The sequence below is a fragment of the Emys orbicularis genome, chromosome 13, assembly GCF_028017835.1.
Source record: "Emys orbicularis isolate rEmyOrb1 chromosome 13, rEmyOrb1.hap1, whole genome shotgun sequence".
NCBI lineage: Eukaryota > Metazoa > Chordata > Testudines > Emydidae > Emys > Emys orbicularis.
Genome location: NC_088695.1, coordinates 2,066,623 through 2,082,829, shown reverse-complemented (window position 1 = coordinate 2,082,829; position 16,207 = coordinate 2,066,623). Strand labels below are relative to the sequence as shown.

The 16,207-nt window shown below is 65.9% G+C and overlaps 1 protein-coding gene across 1 annotated transcript; it reads left to right on the top strand.

The window, feature by feature from the left end:
- The first annotated feature begins 10,364 nt into the window (after positions 1–10,364).
- DDAH2 (DDAH family member 2, ADMA-independent) lies at positions 10,365–15,952 on the top strand. Its single transcript, XM_065416111.1, has 6 exons — positions 10,365–10,664; positions 12,784–12,883; positions 13,259–13,332; positions 13,539–13,658; positions 14,886–15,029; positions 15,836–15,952. The coding sequence occupies exons 1-6, from the start codon at positions 10,365–10,367 to the stop codon at positions 15,950–15,952; spliced, it is 855 nt and encodes a 284-aa protein (XP_065272183.1).
- The last annotated feature ends 255 nt before the right edge of the window (positions 15,953–16,207 follow it).

Genomic DNA, 16,207 nt, shown 5'->3' with positions numbered 1-16,207 from the left:
AGTAACCCCGGCTCAGCCCCCTGGCTCCCTGCTGTGCTGCTGAAATCCAGTAGCAGGGAGTTCCACAGGCCGTGCTGTGTCCCGCTCCCCCCGGCCAGACTGACCTCGGCGGCCCATGGCGACGGAGCTGAGGCAGCGCTGCGTCGGGGCGCAGGGGGTGACGAACTTCAGGCAGTCCAGGGGCGCGATGGTGGGGAACAGGCAGGTGTAGCAGTGCAAGGCCTCCCCTAGAGGGGAGGGAGAGGATGAGTGAACCCAGATGTCCGGGCGGGGGACTGGGACCCAGGTGTCCAGTCTGTGTGCAGTGACTGCAATTGGCGAGAGCGGCCACCAGGGGGCAGCGCAACCCACCTGAAAGGGAGCAGCCCTGAGAGCATGTGACTAAAGAAACTATTAATGGGACTGGGGGGTGCCCCTCACTCCCGACCTGCAGCCCCCTGACATCCCCCCAGCCCTGCCGGTGCCCCTCACTCCCGACCTGCAGCCCCCTGACATCCCCCCAGCCCTGCCGGTGCCCCTCACTCCCGACCCGCAGCCCCTGCTACCCCAGTTCTGTCCCCCCCCAGCTCTGCCGGTGCCCCTCACTCCCGACCTGCAGCCCCCTGACATCCCCCCAGCCCTGCCGGTGCCCCTCACTCCCGACCCGCAGCCCCTGCTACCCCAGTTCTGTCCCCCCCCAGCTCTGCCGGTGCCCCTCACTCCCGACCTGCAGCCCCTGCTAGCCCAGCCCTGGGCTCCCCCCCAGCTCTGCCGGTGCCCCTCACTCCCGACCTGCAGCCCCTGCTAGCCCAGCCCTGCCCCCCCCAGCCCTGCCGGTGCCCCTCACTCCCGACCCGCAGCCCCTGCTAGCCCAGCCCTGCCCCCCCCAGCCCTGCCGGTGCCCCTCCCGACCCGCAGCCCCCTGCTAGTCCAGCCCTGCCCCCCCCCCCCCACTCTGCCGGTGCCCCTCACTCCCGACCTGCAGCCCCTGCTAGCCCAGCCCTGGGCTCCCCCCAGCTCTCCCGGTGCCCCTCACTCCCGACCCGCAGCCTCTGCTAGCCCAGCCCTGCCCCCCCAGCCCTGCCGGTGCCCCTCACTCCCGACCCGCAGCCCCCTGCTAGTCCAGCCCTGCCCCCCCCCCCCCACTCTGCCGGTGCCCCTCACTCCCGACCTGCAGCCCCTGCTAGCCCAGCCCTGGGCTCCCCCCCAGCTCTCCCGGTGCCCCTCACTCCCGACCCGCAGCCTCTGCTAGCCCAGCCCTGCCCCCCCAGCCCTGCCGGTGCCCCTCACTCCCGACCCGCAGCCCCTGCTAGCCCAGCCCTGCCCCCCCAGCCCTGCCGGTGCCCCTCACTCCCGACCCACAGCCTCTGCTAGCCCAGCCCTGCCTCCCCCAGCTCTGCCGGTGCCCCTCACTCCCGACCTGCAGCCCCTGCTACCCCAGCCCTGCCCCCCCCCAGATCTGCCGGTGCCCCTCACTCCCGACCTGCAGCCCCTGCCAGCCCAGCCCTGGGCTCCCCCCAGCTCTGCCGGTGCCCCTCACTCCCGACCCGCAGCCCCTGCTAGCCCAGCCCTGGGCTCCCCCCAGCTCTGCCGGTGCCCCTCACTCCCGACCCGCAGCCCCTGCCAGCCCAGCCCTGGGCTCCCCCCAGCTCTGCCGGTGCCCCTCACTCCCGACCCGCAGCCCCTGCTAGCCCAGCCCTGGGCTCCCCCCAGCTCTCCCGGTGCCCCTCACTCCCGACCCGCAGCCTCTGCTAGCCCAGCCCTGCCCCCCCAGCCCCGCCGGTGCCCCTCACTCCCGACCCACAGCCCCTGCTAGCCCAGCCCTGCCCCCCCCCCCGAGCTCTGCCGGTGCCCCTCACTCCCGACCTGCAGCCCCCACTGAGTTTTCCCCAGATGTCTGGAGCTGAGACCTGACCCGCTCACCGGCTGGCAAAACGAGCAACCCGCCCAGCAAGGCCAAGCCCAGGGCTGCGTTCATGGCTCTGTCCGTCCGGCGTCTGTCCACCTCCTCGTCCCTCCCTGCTCCGAATGCCTGTGGGTCCCAGCCCGGGGTGGGGCAGGGGCACCCGATCGCTCCCTCCCCCGCTGTCATGCTGCTAATGAAAGCCCAGCACCCGCCAATTAACGCTGCAATTCGATTGCCAGCCCTAGGCGGGGCAGCAGGCTGGGCACGGCCGAGTGAAAGGCCGATGACACTGCTGTCGTCCGTCCTCCTAGCTAACGCGGGGCCCAGGGCCTGACGCCGGGTCGATTTAGCCCGTTCTCACATTTCCCACCAGTCCGTCACCTTCCCTGCGCGGCGTGAAATCGATCACGGGCCGGGAGCCTCTTGCGCTGAGGCAGGTTTTTCTAGGCCTGGACTCGTCTTCTCTGAACCCTCAGCAATTCAGCGATGTCCCTCCGGAGCCCGGAGACGTGTTGGCCTCGCCCTGTCGCTCGCCAGCTCCGTCACCGCCACGATCCTCCTTGGACAGCGTGCACTAGAGGGGACATGACACACGCTCACCAAGTGGGCCAGGAGAGTTTGCCACGTGCGCTCAACCTTGTTCAGTATCCTGTAATTGCAGCTGTGGGTTGGGAGTGAGGGGCACCGGCAGAGCTGGGAGGGCAGAGCTGGGCTAGCAGGGGCTGCGGGTCGGGAGTGAGGGGCACCCCCACAGCTGTGTCTGTTTTAATTATTTTTCCTTTTCCCTCCTGACGGTCACGGGGTGGGGGGGGGCGAGGAGGCGGGGGGGTCCCCATCTGCTGAGCTGGAAATTAGCCGAGGAAGGCGAGTCACAGATGAGCTATTTCCCCTGGGGGCTGGCAGGGGGGGGGGGTGCGGGGTTGAAGGAAGCGTAAAGTGGGGGAGGGGCCGTTCATCCATTTATCACCCTACAGGAAAAGAGGCCCCATGGGGAACCCCCGTCCCCAATGATATCACCCGGGCTGGGTTAGCAGGGGCTGTGGGTCAGGAGTGAGGGGCACCGGCAGAGCTGGGGGGGGCAGAACTGCGGGGGATACCAGGGGGCTGTGGGTCAGGAGTGAGGGGCACCAGCAGAGCTGGGGGGAGCAGAGCTGGGGGGGATACCAAGGGGCTGTGGGTCAGCAGTGAGGGGCACCGGCAGAGCTGGGGGGAGCAGAGCTGGGGGGGATACCAGGGGGCTGTGGGTCAGCAGTGAGGGGCACCGGCAGAGCTGGGGCCGTGTCTGGGTCTGTCTGGTGATTTTTTCCTGTGTGTTTCGGCTCAGGCAGCAGGGCCCGTAGGGGGGGGGGGGGGGGTTGGGGGGTACATGGGGTCTGTGATCTCAGCCCCCCAAGCTGGTGTGATGACCAGCCCCACCCCCCAGGGGCAGAGGGTTACTGCCCTCCCCCCCCGGCCATACTGAACCCTGGCACTGAGCTGGCTCTAAATGACCTGGGGGTGGTGGTGTAAGTGTCTCTTCTGCCCCCTGCTGGCAGGGATGAGACCTGCAGTGTGGGGGGAGGGACCTGCCTCACACCCACAACCCAGGGACCCCCCAGCTCTGCCCCCTGCAGCGCGACACCGACACGCGGGGAACGGGCTCCCCCGGCCGGGGGCTCCCCCTCCACACACGAGTAAGCCCGGCCCTGTGCCCCGGAGCCCGCCCCCCCACGCCCCAGCACAGCCAGGAGGTGAACACCCCCCCACACCCACACCCAGACCCACCAGCGACACCCCCCAGAGCCAGCCATGCCCGGAGCCCCCCCGCGCCCCAGCACAGCCAGGAGGTGAACAGACACACACACACACACCCAGCCCCACCAGCCCCACCCCCCAGAGCCAGCCGCGCACCCAGGGCGGCTGCGCCGCCCGAGGGGGAAGGTGGCAGCCGCGGCTGCCGTGAACAGACAACGGGGGCCAGGCACAGATGGTGCGTGCGAGGAGACAACACACGTCTCACACAGACAGACGGATGCACAGACGCACCCCGCCCCCGGGAGAGGAGCCCCAGACGGCAGGGCAGCCAAACCGCAGACAGCACCACAACAAACGCACAACAGGCCTGGAGCCAAACAAGCTCAGAGACGGACACAACCAGCCGTCTGGGGAGCAGGGACCCAAGTGTGCGCACAGACACACCAGCCACGAGGGGGCAGCAGAGAGAGACACACCAGCCCAAGCTTCTCCCCAGATGTTTGTGCTGAACCATCTAAGAGCGCTGCCATCTGTCATTGCCGTCAGTAGGCTCCAGAGTTAACGCCACAGCACCATGACCCAAGGAGCTCTCACCTCTCCCGGGTGCTGGGCTACGGCACAGAAGGGCCCGGGGGAGGGGCACACTATTTTGGTGAGTGGAGGTTAGTTATTTCTAAGGAAACCACCAGGAAGCCTAAGGGATTGGCTACTACTGGCCTAGAATGGCTAGCACTGGCCCATAGCAGATTTCCAGGTAGCTAAGATAAAGGCACTCGGTTTTGTCGGATGGGAGGAGCCTCAGAACTGGGAGAGAAATTTGAGAGAGAATCCGTGTGTCTGTCTGTCCGGCTTCCAGTGTGTCCCCCGGCTGCCCTCCGCCATTAATCTCCGTTAGACGTTTCCTTGTGTTCAGAACTGATGGAATCACAGGGCCGGGCCGGCAGGGGCTGCGGGTCGGGAGTGAGGGGCACCCGCAAGGCTGGGGGTGCAGGGCTGGGCCGGCAGGGGCTGAGGGTCGGGAGTGAGGGGCACCCGCAAGGCTGGGGGTGCAGGGCTGGGCTAGCAGGGGCTGTGGGTCGGGAGTGAGGGGCACCGGCAGAGCTGAGGGGGCAGGGCTGGGCTAGCAGGGGCTGTGGGTCAGGAGTGAGGGGCCCCAGCAGGGCTGGGGGGGGGGCAGGGCTGGCAGGGGCTGTGGGTCAGGAGTGAGGGGCCCCAGCAGGGCTGGGGGGAGCCCAGGGCAGGGTGCCCCTCACTCCCGACCCGCAGCCCCTGCCCTCGCTGCCCAGCGGCCCCCCAGCGCCAGGCCCAGCAGAAGCAGCCCGAGCTGGGGGCGGTGCCGGAGCAGGAGCAGCCAGGCCAGGGCCAGGGCCCCCTCGGCCAGCAGCAGGCCCAGGCCCAGCAGCGCCCGCAGGGTGGGCACCAGGAGTAGCAGCTGGAGACCCAGCAGCGCCAGCAGCCCCAGCGCCAGCAGCCCCAGCGCCAGGGGCAGGAGGAGCAGGGCCGGGAGCAGCCCCCCCAGCCCCATGGTGCCCCCAGGAGGGGCAGGAGGGGCCCTGACTCCCAGCTCGCCCAGCCCCTCTGGCCACATCCTCGGCCTTGCGACTCCCGGCCCAGCGCTCCCCTGGCCGGCTGCTGCCCGTGGGTTGGGGGTCTGCCCCCCAGTCCGGCTCCGGCGTCCCCAGTAAAGCCCCAGGTCCATCAAGCCCAGTAAGGGCCCAGTCACGCCCCTTTTAAGGCCCTGGGGACCGAGTGGGCGGAGCCTGGGGACCGAGTGGGCGGGGCCGGACGGCGGGGCCTGCCTAGCCCCGCCTCCCGGCCAGACAATGCGCTGGGCTGGCGCTGGCTGGGCGGCTGCTGCGCTCGGTGGCGGGCGAGGCGGACGCGTCCCGGGGTCCCCCCCGCTTGGCGCAGCCGGATCAGGGGGGGTCGCTGGCAGGAAACCGCCCCCGCAGCAGCCCCGGGGCATTCTGGGGCGGGGGCCCCCGGCGAGAGAGGCCCCCCCAAACCCAGCGCCCCCCGGACCCCGCTGGGAGGTAAGAGCGCACAGGGGGGGTGGATTTTGGGGGGATCCTTGGAGGGGGGCTACGGGCTGAGGGGACCCGGGGGGGGGCTGAGATTGACTCTTTGGGAGTTGCCGGGGGGCGCTGGGCGGGGCCCGGGGGTCTGGGTTAAGGGTGGAGCCCTGGGGGTCGGTATGGGGGGCGGGGGGAGAGGCTGTATTCTGTGGGTGGGGGATGGGAGGGGATGTGGGGAGGACCCGGGGGGGGGGAATTGAGAGGGGGCCGATCTATGGGGAGACTGGGGTGGTTTCAGGGGGGCTGAGGTGGGGGCGCTGCCGAGGGTGGGTTGGCGGACAGAGGGGCGGGGTTGGGGGTGGATTCGGGGGGGGGGCAGAGTTACTGGGGTGCTCTGGCCCAAAGAAGGGGGGCTGGGGGCATCGCCTGTGGTTTGGGGCAGATCTTACAGGGGGTTGTGGGGTGACTGTGGGGGTCCTGAGGATTTTGGGGGGCTGTGGGGCTCTCTGCCGGGGCCAGCCGTTATGGGGTGCTGTTTAGGGAGGGCTGAGATGAGCGGGGATACTGGGGGGGGCTGAGATTGGGGGTGAGCCTCAGGCAGCGGGCGGAGCTGGGAACGGCTGTGGGGGTGTTGCAGGATTTGGAGGTGACCCAGAGGAGGTCGCTGGGTTGTTTGGAGACGGAGGGAGGGTATTGGATGGGGAGCAAGGGGGCTAGGAGCCAGGACTCCTGGGTTCTCTCTCTGGCTCTGGATGGGGGCTGGGTGTGGTGGGTTGGAGCAGGGGGGATTGGGAGCCCGGACTCCTGGGTTCTCTGTCCGGCTCTAGGAGACGGCTGGGTGTGGTGGTGGGGGGGACTGGCCGCCCGGACTCCTGGGTTCTCTCTCCGGCTCCGGGTGAGGGTTGGGCTGTGGTGTGTGGGAGCAGGGGGACTGGGAGCCCGGACTCCTGGGTTCTCTGCCAGGTTCTAGGAGAGGGCTGGGTGTGGTTGGTTGGAGCAGGGGTGTGCTGGGAGCCCGGACTCCTGGGTTCTCTCCCTGGGTGTGGCGGGTCGGAGCAGGCCTGGCTGGGAGCTGGGAAGTTGAGGAAGCAGAAGGGCCCCCCCGAGGAGCTGTGGAAGGAGCCAGATTTATTATTTATGGGCCTAGGGGACATATCCGCCCCAAACAACATCCTGGTGGCCGCTTTGGGGGGCGGGGGGGGGGCAGGAAGGACCTGGAGCAGCTGCCTGGGGGAGGGATCACAAGGCCTCGGAGCTGGGCTGGGACAGTCTGGGGGGAGAAGAGGGGACCCCCCCCCCCAAGGTCTCCTGGATTTCCCTGCTGCGAACATGTGCAGGGGGCGGGCGGGGGGGAGGAGTTATTCCTTCGCTCCCTGGGCTGTTCCAAGCCTGTTTTCTCTGCTGGGGGACGGATTCATCTGTCCTGGGTCGGGGGTGTCCCTCTGCCTGCCTGGGGGAGGAGCGGGGCCCTGGAAGTTTGTGTTGTCTCGGGTTGCGGCTGGGTGAAAGCAGATTGGGTTGTGTGTGTGTGTATGGGGTTCTGGGTGTGTCTCCAGGGCCCAGCGCAGTTGTGTGTGTGCGTCTCTCTCTTCCCTGGGTTGTGTGCGTGGAGGCCTTGTGAGGTGCAGGGGGGTGTACGGCTGGCAGGGGGGGTTGTGTGTTTCGCAGGCTGTGTGTCTTGTGTGTGTGTGTGTCAGGTTGTGTCTCTCGTGTGTGTCAGGTTGTGTCTCTCTCGGGTGTGTGTGTGTCAGGTTGTGTCTCTGGGGGTGTGTGTTTTCTCCTCCACCGCCCCGCCTTCTCCCCTCCGGATACACAGTTAAAAGGAACCAGCTGTTGCATATTTTTGCCCTGAGCGAATCTGGGCCCAGCCCCTGCCCGGCTCCCCAGGCCCTGGGTGGGGGCAGGCGGGGAACGGGCCAGGGAGATCGGGGCGGGGGGGGGGGGGCAGGCGGGGAACGGGCCAGGGAGATCGGGGCGGGGGGGGCAGGCGGGGAACGGGCCGGGGAGATCGGGGGGGGGGGGCAGGCGGGGAACCAGTGCCATTGACAGGGTCCTGCCCCCTCCATACACAGGGCATATGGGACAATTAGCGTCCCGACTACTGATTATTAATTAAGGCTGGTCTCAGAGGAGAGATGGGGGGGCCCCCATTGTGCCAGGTGCTGCAATGACCCCCCCCGGACATTGGGGTCCCTGTTGTGCCGGACACCACCCAGACCCGCCCCCCCACATCGGGCATCACGCTGCCCTACCCCCGTCACACTGGGCGCTGCTCCCTGCCCCCACTGAGACCGCAATTTACATTAGAACCCAGGAGTCCTGGTTCCAGACCCCCCCCGCTCTGACCACCAGACCCCACTCTCCTCCCAGAGCCAGGGAGAGAACCCAGGAGTCCTGGCTCCCAGCCCCCCTGCTCTGACCACCAGACCCCACTCCCCTCTCAGAGCCAGGGAGAGAACCCAGGAGTCCTGGCTCCCAACCTCCTCTGCTCTAGCCCACTGGACCCCACTCCCCTCCCATAACTGGGGAGAGAACCCAGGAGTCCTGGCTCCCAACCCCCTCTGCTCTAACCACCAGCCCCCACTCCCCTCCCAGAGCTGGGGAGAGAACCCAGGAGTCCGGGCTCCCAGCCCCCTCTGCTCTAACCAGTAGCCCCCACTCCCCTCCCAGAGCTGGGGAGAGAACCCAGGAGTCCTGGCTCCCAGCCCCCTTTTCCTCCCCACCCCCATCTCTGGACTCCTGAGTTCTCTTTCCAGCTGGACATGGGCCCCATTGTGTGTTGGCGGCACAAACAAGTCACAGCCAGTCGCTGTCCTGAAGATAAGACAGACCCGAGAGGGGGGGGAGAAACAGAGACTCAGGGACAGGAGAGATTTGCAGAAGGGCCTGGAATAGAACCCAGGAGTCCTGGCTCCCAGCCCTCCCTGCTCTAACCACCAGACCCCACTCCCCTGCCAGAGCTGGGGGTAGAACCCAGGAGTCCTGGCTCCCAGCCCCCCAACCCCCACAACCACCAGATCCGACTCCCCTCCCAGAGCTAGGGAGAGAACCCAGGATACTACCAAGATGTTTGATCTGGGCTCAAAGCTCTCACGGGGGCAGAGTCTAGCAGGGCGCTTGGGATGTGAGTTACCCGGGGGGGGGGGTAGCATTTGGGGGGACTGGTGGCAGATAGAGATTTGGGGCACAGGGCAGATGGTTTGTGTGACTTCCAAGGGGATGAGTTTTTGGGGTCCCTGTTAGCATGGGACTGACTCTGGGGTGACCTGGGGGCAGATTTTTGGGGTGTGCAGAATTCCGGCTGATTTGTGTGGCTCTTTGTCATGGACAGTTTGGGGAGACAGATTTTTAGGGTGACTCTGAGCCCTGTTTCGGCGGGGGGGTCCCGTTCATGAGCAACAGAACTCAGAGCAGATCTTTGGGGTACGACTTGGTGGAGGGGTGTATTTCTGAGTTTAATGGGGACAGATTTGGGGGGTCTTAGAGGGGGACAGGACTCGGGGGATGGATCTGGGGGGTGACATTCATTGGGACAGATTTGGGGGCTCATGCGCCAGGCAGGGACTACGAGGTGACTGAAGAAAACAGACGTGTGTGCCCTGCATTATTGAGGGGCTGAATTCAGACTGACTTTGGAGGGGCTGGGTTTCGGGGGGACAAACCCCCTCAGTGTTTTTTCGAGGGGATGGATGGAGCTGAGAAAACCGACCCCGACCCTAACCGCGCGCGTCTCTCTCTTCTCATAGGTCCTGGCGGATCGACTCTCGTTTGTGTGGACGCAATAAATAGCTTTTTTTCTCCCCAAATTCCTGGAAAGGGGGAGGGAATTTTTATTTTTATACCGTCTGGAGCAAGCAAGATTTACAAAGAGGCAAAGAATTTCCCCTGGCGTCAGGGACTCTGGGATGAAGATTGTTTGAGCAGAGAACTTGATATAACCCAGGTGTCCTGATTCCCAGCTGCCCCCGCTCCAACCCACTCCCCTCGCTCGGGATTTGACCCGCGGATTGGCAGTCAGATTTAACCGAGGAAGAAACCGCATCGATCTGGTGCTGGAGGAAACAAATTGGTTCCAAAGGGAAGTTGACTGACCAATGTCGTGCCCGGGAGGAAGTTAACGGGGAAATTGGCTCTCGGAAGAAATGGATCAACGCGGGGCCGAGCGGGGGCACTGAGCCGAGGAGAAATTGCGTGGCTGATTGCTTGCTTGGGTCGTTAATGCTAAAGAGCGATCGATTGGGGTAATGGATCAGCTGGTGGGAGAAGCAGTCCCCAGGGGAAATTGATTGGCAGGTGGCCATAGGTCAGGAAGAGAGAAGGGGGAAGAAATTGATCGGAGATCTGGGGCTGGAGACGCTCTCGATTGGATAATCGGGGCTTGCCAGGAAGCAGAACGGATTGGGGGAGGGATGCGATATTGACCGGAAGATGGATGGAATTGATCAGCTGATTGGGGAGTTGGTGCCCAGGGCGTGAAATTGATCAGAGGAAACGGACTCATTGAGTGGGAAACTGGTCGGTTTCAGGGAGAACAGGAACGCTGCTGCTCCGAAGGATCTGCCTTTGGTCGAGTCGTTGATTGGCCGGTGAGAGGGGAGATCCGCCGGCCGATCAGAGACCCGTGCGGGGAGACAAGTGAGCCGAGTTTCTCTTGCCCTCCGCGGGGATCGATCGGTCTCTGCGCCTGGCGTGGAGATTGCCCCGCTTGGGGCAGGGGCGAGCTCCCAGCCATGGCCGGTCCCTCCTCCTTCGGCAGATACACCCACGCCATCGTCCGCAGCGTCCCGGACTCGCTGGGCGCCCAGCCCGCCGGGGACGGGGCGGGCCCGGCAGAGCCAGTGGACCTGGCCAAGGCGCACCGGCAGTACGGGGTCTACACCGGGATCCTGCGGCAGAAGCTGGGGCTGCAGGTGATCGAGTTGGTGGCCGACGAGGGGCTGCCCCGCTCCGTGCTGGTGGAGGACGCGGCCGTGATCCAGGGCGATACGGCGCTCGTCACCCGGCCCTGGGAGCCGGCGCGGCGGGGAGAGGTAACCAGGATGCCTGGGTTCCTTCCCTGGCTCTGGGAGGGGAGTGGGGGCTGGTGGTTAGAGCAAGGGGCGGGCTGGGAGCCAGGACTCCTGGGTTCTCTCCCCAGCTCTGGGAGGGGAGCAGGGTCTAGCAGTGCCAGTGCTCCGTTCGTTAAGCCATCAGTTATTGTAGTGGGGTTGGGGAGGAGGCTAATTCTCCATCTGCTTCCTCCAGGGAGACCCTGGGACTAGTCCTTCCCTCCCCGCCCGCCCCAGAGGAGAGTTGGCCACCTGACCCTAGTTACCGAGGCAACTGCTCATCCCAGCATGACCTCATCGGTGATGCAAACCCCTCCCTTATGCCTCCTGAGACCTTTCGGGACCCCCCCCCCCCCCTCCGCAGCCAGTCCCTGCCCTGGGGCTGGGGGGGAGCCAGCGCCCCCTAGAGGGGACAGGCCCCGTGTCCCATTCCCTGCCCCCCTGAGCTAGCTGGTCCCTGCCCTGGGGCCGGGGGGAGCCGGCGCCCCCTAGAGGGGACAGGCCCCGTGTCCCATTCCCTGCCCCCCTGAGCTAGCCGGTCCCTGCCCTGGGGCCGGGGGGAGCCGGCGCCCCCTAGAGGGGACAGGCCCCGTGTCCCATTCCCTGCCCCCCTGAGCTAGCCGGTCCCTGCCCTGGGGCCGGGGGGAGCCGGTGCCCCCTACCTTTTGATTCTGATGAACAGCTCTTAGGCTGGGATCGGTGTGGACCTTGTTGGCTGAATACCCACGTTAACATAATTTGTTATCAATTTGTTCTCAGCCACGCTAACGACCCTTTACCAGAAACACAGGGTGTGTGTGTTGGGAGAGCTCCCAGCTACTCCAGCCCTGGCCTCTCCCAGCAGGGGGCGCTGTGGGGAGCGGGGCAGGGGGAGTGGCGGGGGGGAGGGGGGAACTCCTGGCTACTCCAGTCCCGGGCTCTGTTCCCTGAATTCCCGGCTGGATAAACCCCGGCTCAGCTCTATCTATTTTCGGAGAAGCCCCAGGGAGGTTTCTCCAAACACGGCCCAGACCGAGGGGCTATCCTGGCACGTTCTTCCCCCCCCCCCCCCTCGTCCCCTTTGTGTCCCCGTCTCTTGGGTTCCCTCTGGCCCTGGCTGAGCGAGTTGCTGGGGGGTGGGGGGCGGTTGCGCCCCCCGGTGGCAATAACGTGCAAAGCGGCTGGATGGGCTGCTGAGGACTCGAGGGCCACGTTTTCTTTAGCTTGTCGCAGCGGACGAGGCAGCGAGCTGGCGAAATGTCACGGCAGTGGCTGGAGCGGCTCCTAGTCCATGGGACGGCGGGGGCTGATTTTCCCTGGGCCCCGTGGAAGTCCCCTAGAGGGGACAGGCCCCTGCCCCATTCCCTGCCCCCCTGAGCAGCCAGTCCCTGCCCTGGGGCCGAATGGGAGCCGGCGCCCCCTAGAGGGGAAAAAACCCAATGTCCCATTTCCCACCCTCCTGAGCCCAGCCCGTGTTGCTGAACCTTGCCTGGTAGTAGCAACTCTGGAGGCGCGAGCTGAATGCCACGGGATGAGGGCGCACACGGGCGGGGTAGGTCGGGGACGTGGAAGAGGGGATGTTGACTTTCTGAACCCCCACAATCTCTGATTGGTGTTGGGTGTAGGCCACTGAAGCCTGCCTAGAAGTAGTGAAGTTTGAGGCCTCGGTTGGGAGCCGTGAGGTGGGGTCAAAGGGCCTGCGTCGTTGGGGTAGGGCGAGCGTGTCAGCTGGGGTCACCAGGGAGGGGGTGTTGGCAGCCATTTCTGGACCTTCACAATTTCTTCTTGATGTTGGGTGTAGGCCGCTGAAGCCTACCACGTAGTAGTAGTAGTAGTGGTGCCAGAGGCCTAGATTGGGAGCCATTGGATGGGGTCAAAGAGCACATGTTGGCAGGGTTGGTTGGGGAGGACAAGGGTTTCAACTGGGGGGTGCCGGCAAGGGGGTTTTGGTCGCCATTTTGGAACCCTCCCAATCTCTCTCTCCTTGAGTGTAGGCCCTGAAATCTGTCTGGTAGTTCGTCTCATGGGGTTGCTAAGGGACGGGCCAGTGGAATGTGGGGAGTGCAGGGGAATCCCCTGAAAGAGTTAATCTCTGTTGTTGGGGGTGGGGGGCCCGATCCAGATCAGCAGCATCAAGAAGGTCCTGGAGGAGCTGAAGATGCGGGTGGTGGAGGTGACGGATGACGGGGCCACCTTGGACGGCAGCGACGTGCTCTTCACAGGCGAGTGCCCCACCCCTGGCGGCGGGAGGGCAAGTAGCCATGGCATGTACCCTGGGTGTGAACCAGCAGGGGGCGGTGTGGAGCAAACTGTCTTCCTGTATCCTCGTTCACTTCCCGGAGCTGGGGATAGAACCCAGGAGTCCTGGCTCCCTGCCCCGCCCCGCTCCTGCCTTCATTTAAAGGGCATTGATCAATTCCCGACTGCACTGGGAGGTTGGTTTGGGGGGGGCAAGGGGAGGTGGGGCTGATGGGGCACCCGAGGGGCCAGCTCCAGCTTGGGTGCATCTGAGTGAAGCCAAAGCAACGGGAGCTAATTTGGCCCTGGCATCTCGAGGGTTAATGAGTCTTGTCCCGCCCCTTCCTGTCTCCTTACAGGTCGAGAGTTCTTTGTGGGCATCTCCAAATGGACCAATCACCGAGGGGCGGAGGCGGTGGCGGATGCTTTTCGGGTGAGCTGGAATTTTGGCAGGGTCAGGGATAGAACCCAGGCGTCCTGGCTCCCACCCCCCAACTCTCCCTTTTCCCAGGGCTGCGGGTCGGGAGTGAGGGGCACCGGCAGAGCTGGGCTGGCAGGGGGCTGAGGGTCAGGAGTGAGGGGCACCGGCAGAGCTGGGGTCCAGGCTTGTTTTTTTTCTCACCCTTCCCCGGGTGCCAGGATTTTGCTGTCTCTACGGTCCCCGTGGCGGGCTCCTCCCATCTGAAGAGTTTCTGTAGCATGGCTGGGCCAGACACAGTCGCCATCGGAAGCAGTGAGGCTGCCAAGAAAGCCATGAGGGTAACGGAGCCTATACCGGGCTGGGTGGGCCCAGGGGGGCTGAGCTGTGGTGGCAGCGCTAGGATACCGGGCTGGGTGGGCCCAGGGGGGCTGAGATGTGGTGGCAGGAGTAGGATACCGGGCTGGGTGGGCCCAGGGGGGCTGAGCTGTGGTGGCAGCGCTAGGATACCAGGCTGGGTGGGCCCAGGGGGGCTGAGCTGTGGTGGCAGGAGTAGGATACTGGGCTGGGTGGGTCCAGGGGGCGGAGCAGTGGTGGCAGCGCTAGGATAGCGGGCTGGGTGGGCCCAGGGGGGGCTGAGCTGTGGTGGCAGGAGTAGGATACCGGGCTGGGTGAGCCCAGGGGGGCTGAGCTGTGGTGGCAGGAGTAGGATACCGGACTGGGTGGGCCCAGGGGGCTGAGCTGTGGTGGCAGCGCTAGGATAGCGGGCTGGGTGGGCCCAGGGGGGCTGAGCCTTGGTGGCAGGAGTAGGATACCGGGCTGGGTAGGCCCAGGGGGGCTGAGCTGTGGTGGCAGGAGTAGGATACCAGGCTGGGTGGGCCCAGGGGGGCTGAGCTGTGGTGGCAGCGCTAGGATACCAGGCTGGGTGGGACCAGGGGGGCTGAGCTGTGGTGGTAGGAGTAGGATACCAGGCTGGGTGGGCCCAGGGGGGCTGAGCTGTGGTGGCAGCGCTAGGATAGCGGGCTGGGTGGGCCCAGGGGGGCTGAGCCTTGGTGGCAGGAGTAGGATACCGGGCTGGGTGGGCCCAGGGGGGCTGAGCTGTGGTGGCAGGAGTAGGATACCAGGCTGGGTGGGCCCAGGGGGGCTGAGCTGTGGTGGCAGCGCTAGGATACCAGGCTGGGTGGGACCAGGGGGGCTGAGCTGTGGTGGTAGGAGTAGGATACCAGGCTGGGTGGGCCCAGGGGGGCTGAGCTGTGGTGGCAGCGCTAGGATACCAGGCTGGGTGGGCCCAGGGGGGCTGAGCTGTGGTGGTAGGAGTAGGATACCGGGCTGGGTGGGCCCAGGGGGGCTGAGCTGTGGTGGTAGCAGTAGGATACTGGGCTGGGTGGGTCCAGGGGGCGGAGCAGTGGTGGCAGTGCTAGGATACCAGGCTGGGTGGGGCCAGGGGTCTGAGTGGTGGTGGTAGCGGTGGGGACCGGGCTGGGTGGGCTCAGGGCACTGATCTAAGGACTGTGTGGCGGAGGGGGGCCGCCAGGCCCTGCTCTCACCCCCGTTCCCCCCGTCCCCAGACCATGGAGCAGCTGACCGATCACCACTATGACACACTGACGGTGCCGGACGACCCCGCCGGGAACTGCGTCTACGTGCGCCTGGGGCCCAAGGGCAGTGCCCTGCTTCACCGCAGCCCCGAGGAGTTCCCCAACAGCCTACAGGTGAGGGGGCGGGGTGGGGGCGGAGCTCTTGGGCACTGGGGGCGGGGCTAAAGGCTTTGTTGAATGGAGGGTTCATGGGCTGCCTTAAGGCCCTGTGGGGGGTGGATGGGGCGTGGTTTGGGGTCCCTGGGCGGGGCTTGGATGGGGGTGGGGCTTAGGCCAGTAGCAAGGGTGGGGGCAGGGTTTTGGGGTGGTGGTTGGGGGTGGAGTTTGCAGCTGCAGGCTGGGAGGGGGTGAGGCAAGGGGTGGGGCTTTCTTGGGCTGGGCTCGGGGTTGGACTGGGTGGGGTTCACGGGGGAGGGGAGTTGATTCTGGGGCAAGGCTTGAGGTGGGTGGGGGCGTGGCTAGGAGTGAGTGCAGGCGTGGCATGTGGCTCTAGGGGCAGGGCTAGGAGTAAGTGGGGGCAGGGCAGGGGGATTTGGGGGCGGAGTTTGGGGTAGGAGTGGGCGTGGGAATTTGTGACTGGGTCCTGGGGACAAGGTTAGGAGTAGGTGGGGGCGGGGCTAGGAGTGGATGGGGCGAGGCATGGGCGATCTGGAATTTGGAGACCTGGGGGTGGTGGTTGGGATAGGAGGGCGGGGCATGCGGAACTGGGGGTGGGGCTAGGAGTGGGTGGGTGGGGGATAGGGGATCAGTGGTGTGGAGTGAATGGGGGCAGGGCTTGGCAATCTGGAGGCGGGGTTTGCGGTAGGAGGGCAGGGCTAGGAGTGGGTGGGGCTGTCAATGCAAAGGGAGTGGCATGGAAATGGCTCCTCCTTACCCACAATGCCTTGCTCCCCCGTGCTGACCCATGTGTCTCCCTGCAGCCGTTCCAGAAGCTGTCCGACCTCACCCTGATCCCCGCCGCCTGCAGCGAGGTGGCCAAGCTGGGGGGGGCCCTCAGCTCCTGCTCCCTTCTCATCAACAAGAAGCTCGACCGCTAGTGCCTCCAGCTCCCCCCCCAGCTACGTGGGGGAGCCCCTGACCCCCCCATCCTCCCTGTGCGCCCCATGTCTTACCCAGCCTATGCCCTGCACCCCCAAACCTCAGGGCGCCCCTCAACTTGCTGCCCCCCATTTGGGAAGTGGCAATCACCCTTCCCCCTATTGCCCCCCAACCTGCCTGGAAAGTGGGGTCCCCCGATCCCCCAGAAGCCTCCCCTGAGACCCAGCCCGGGGGCATATTTGGAACCTCCCACA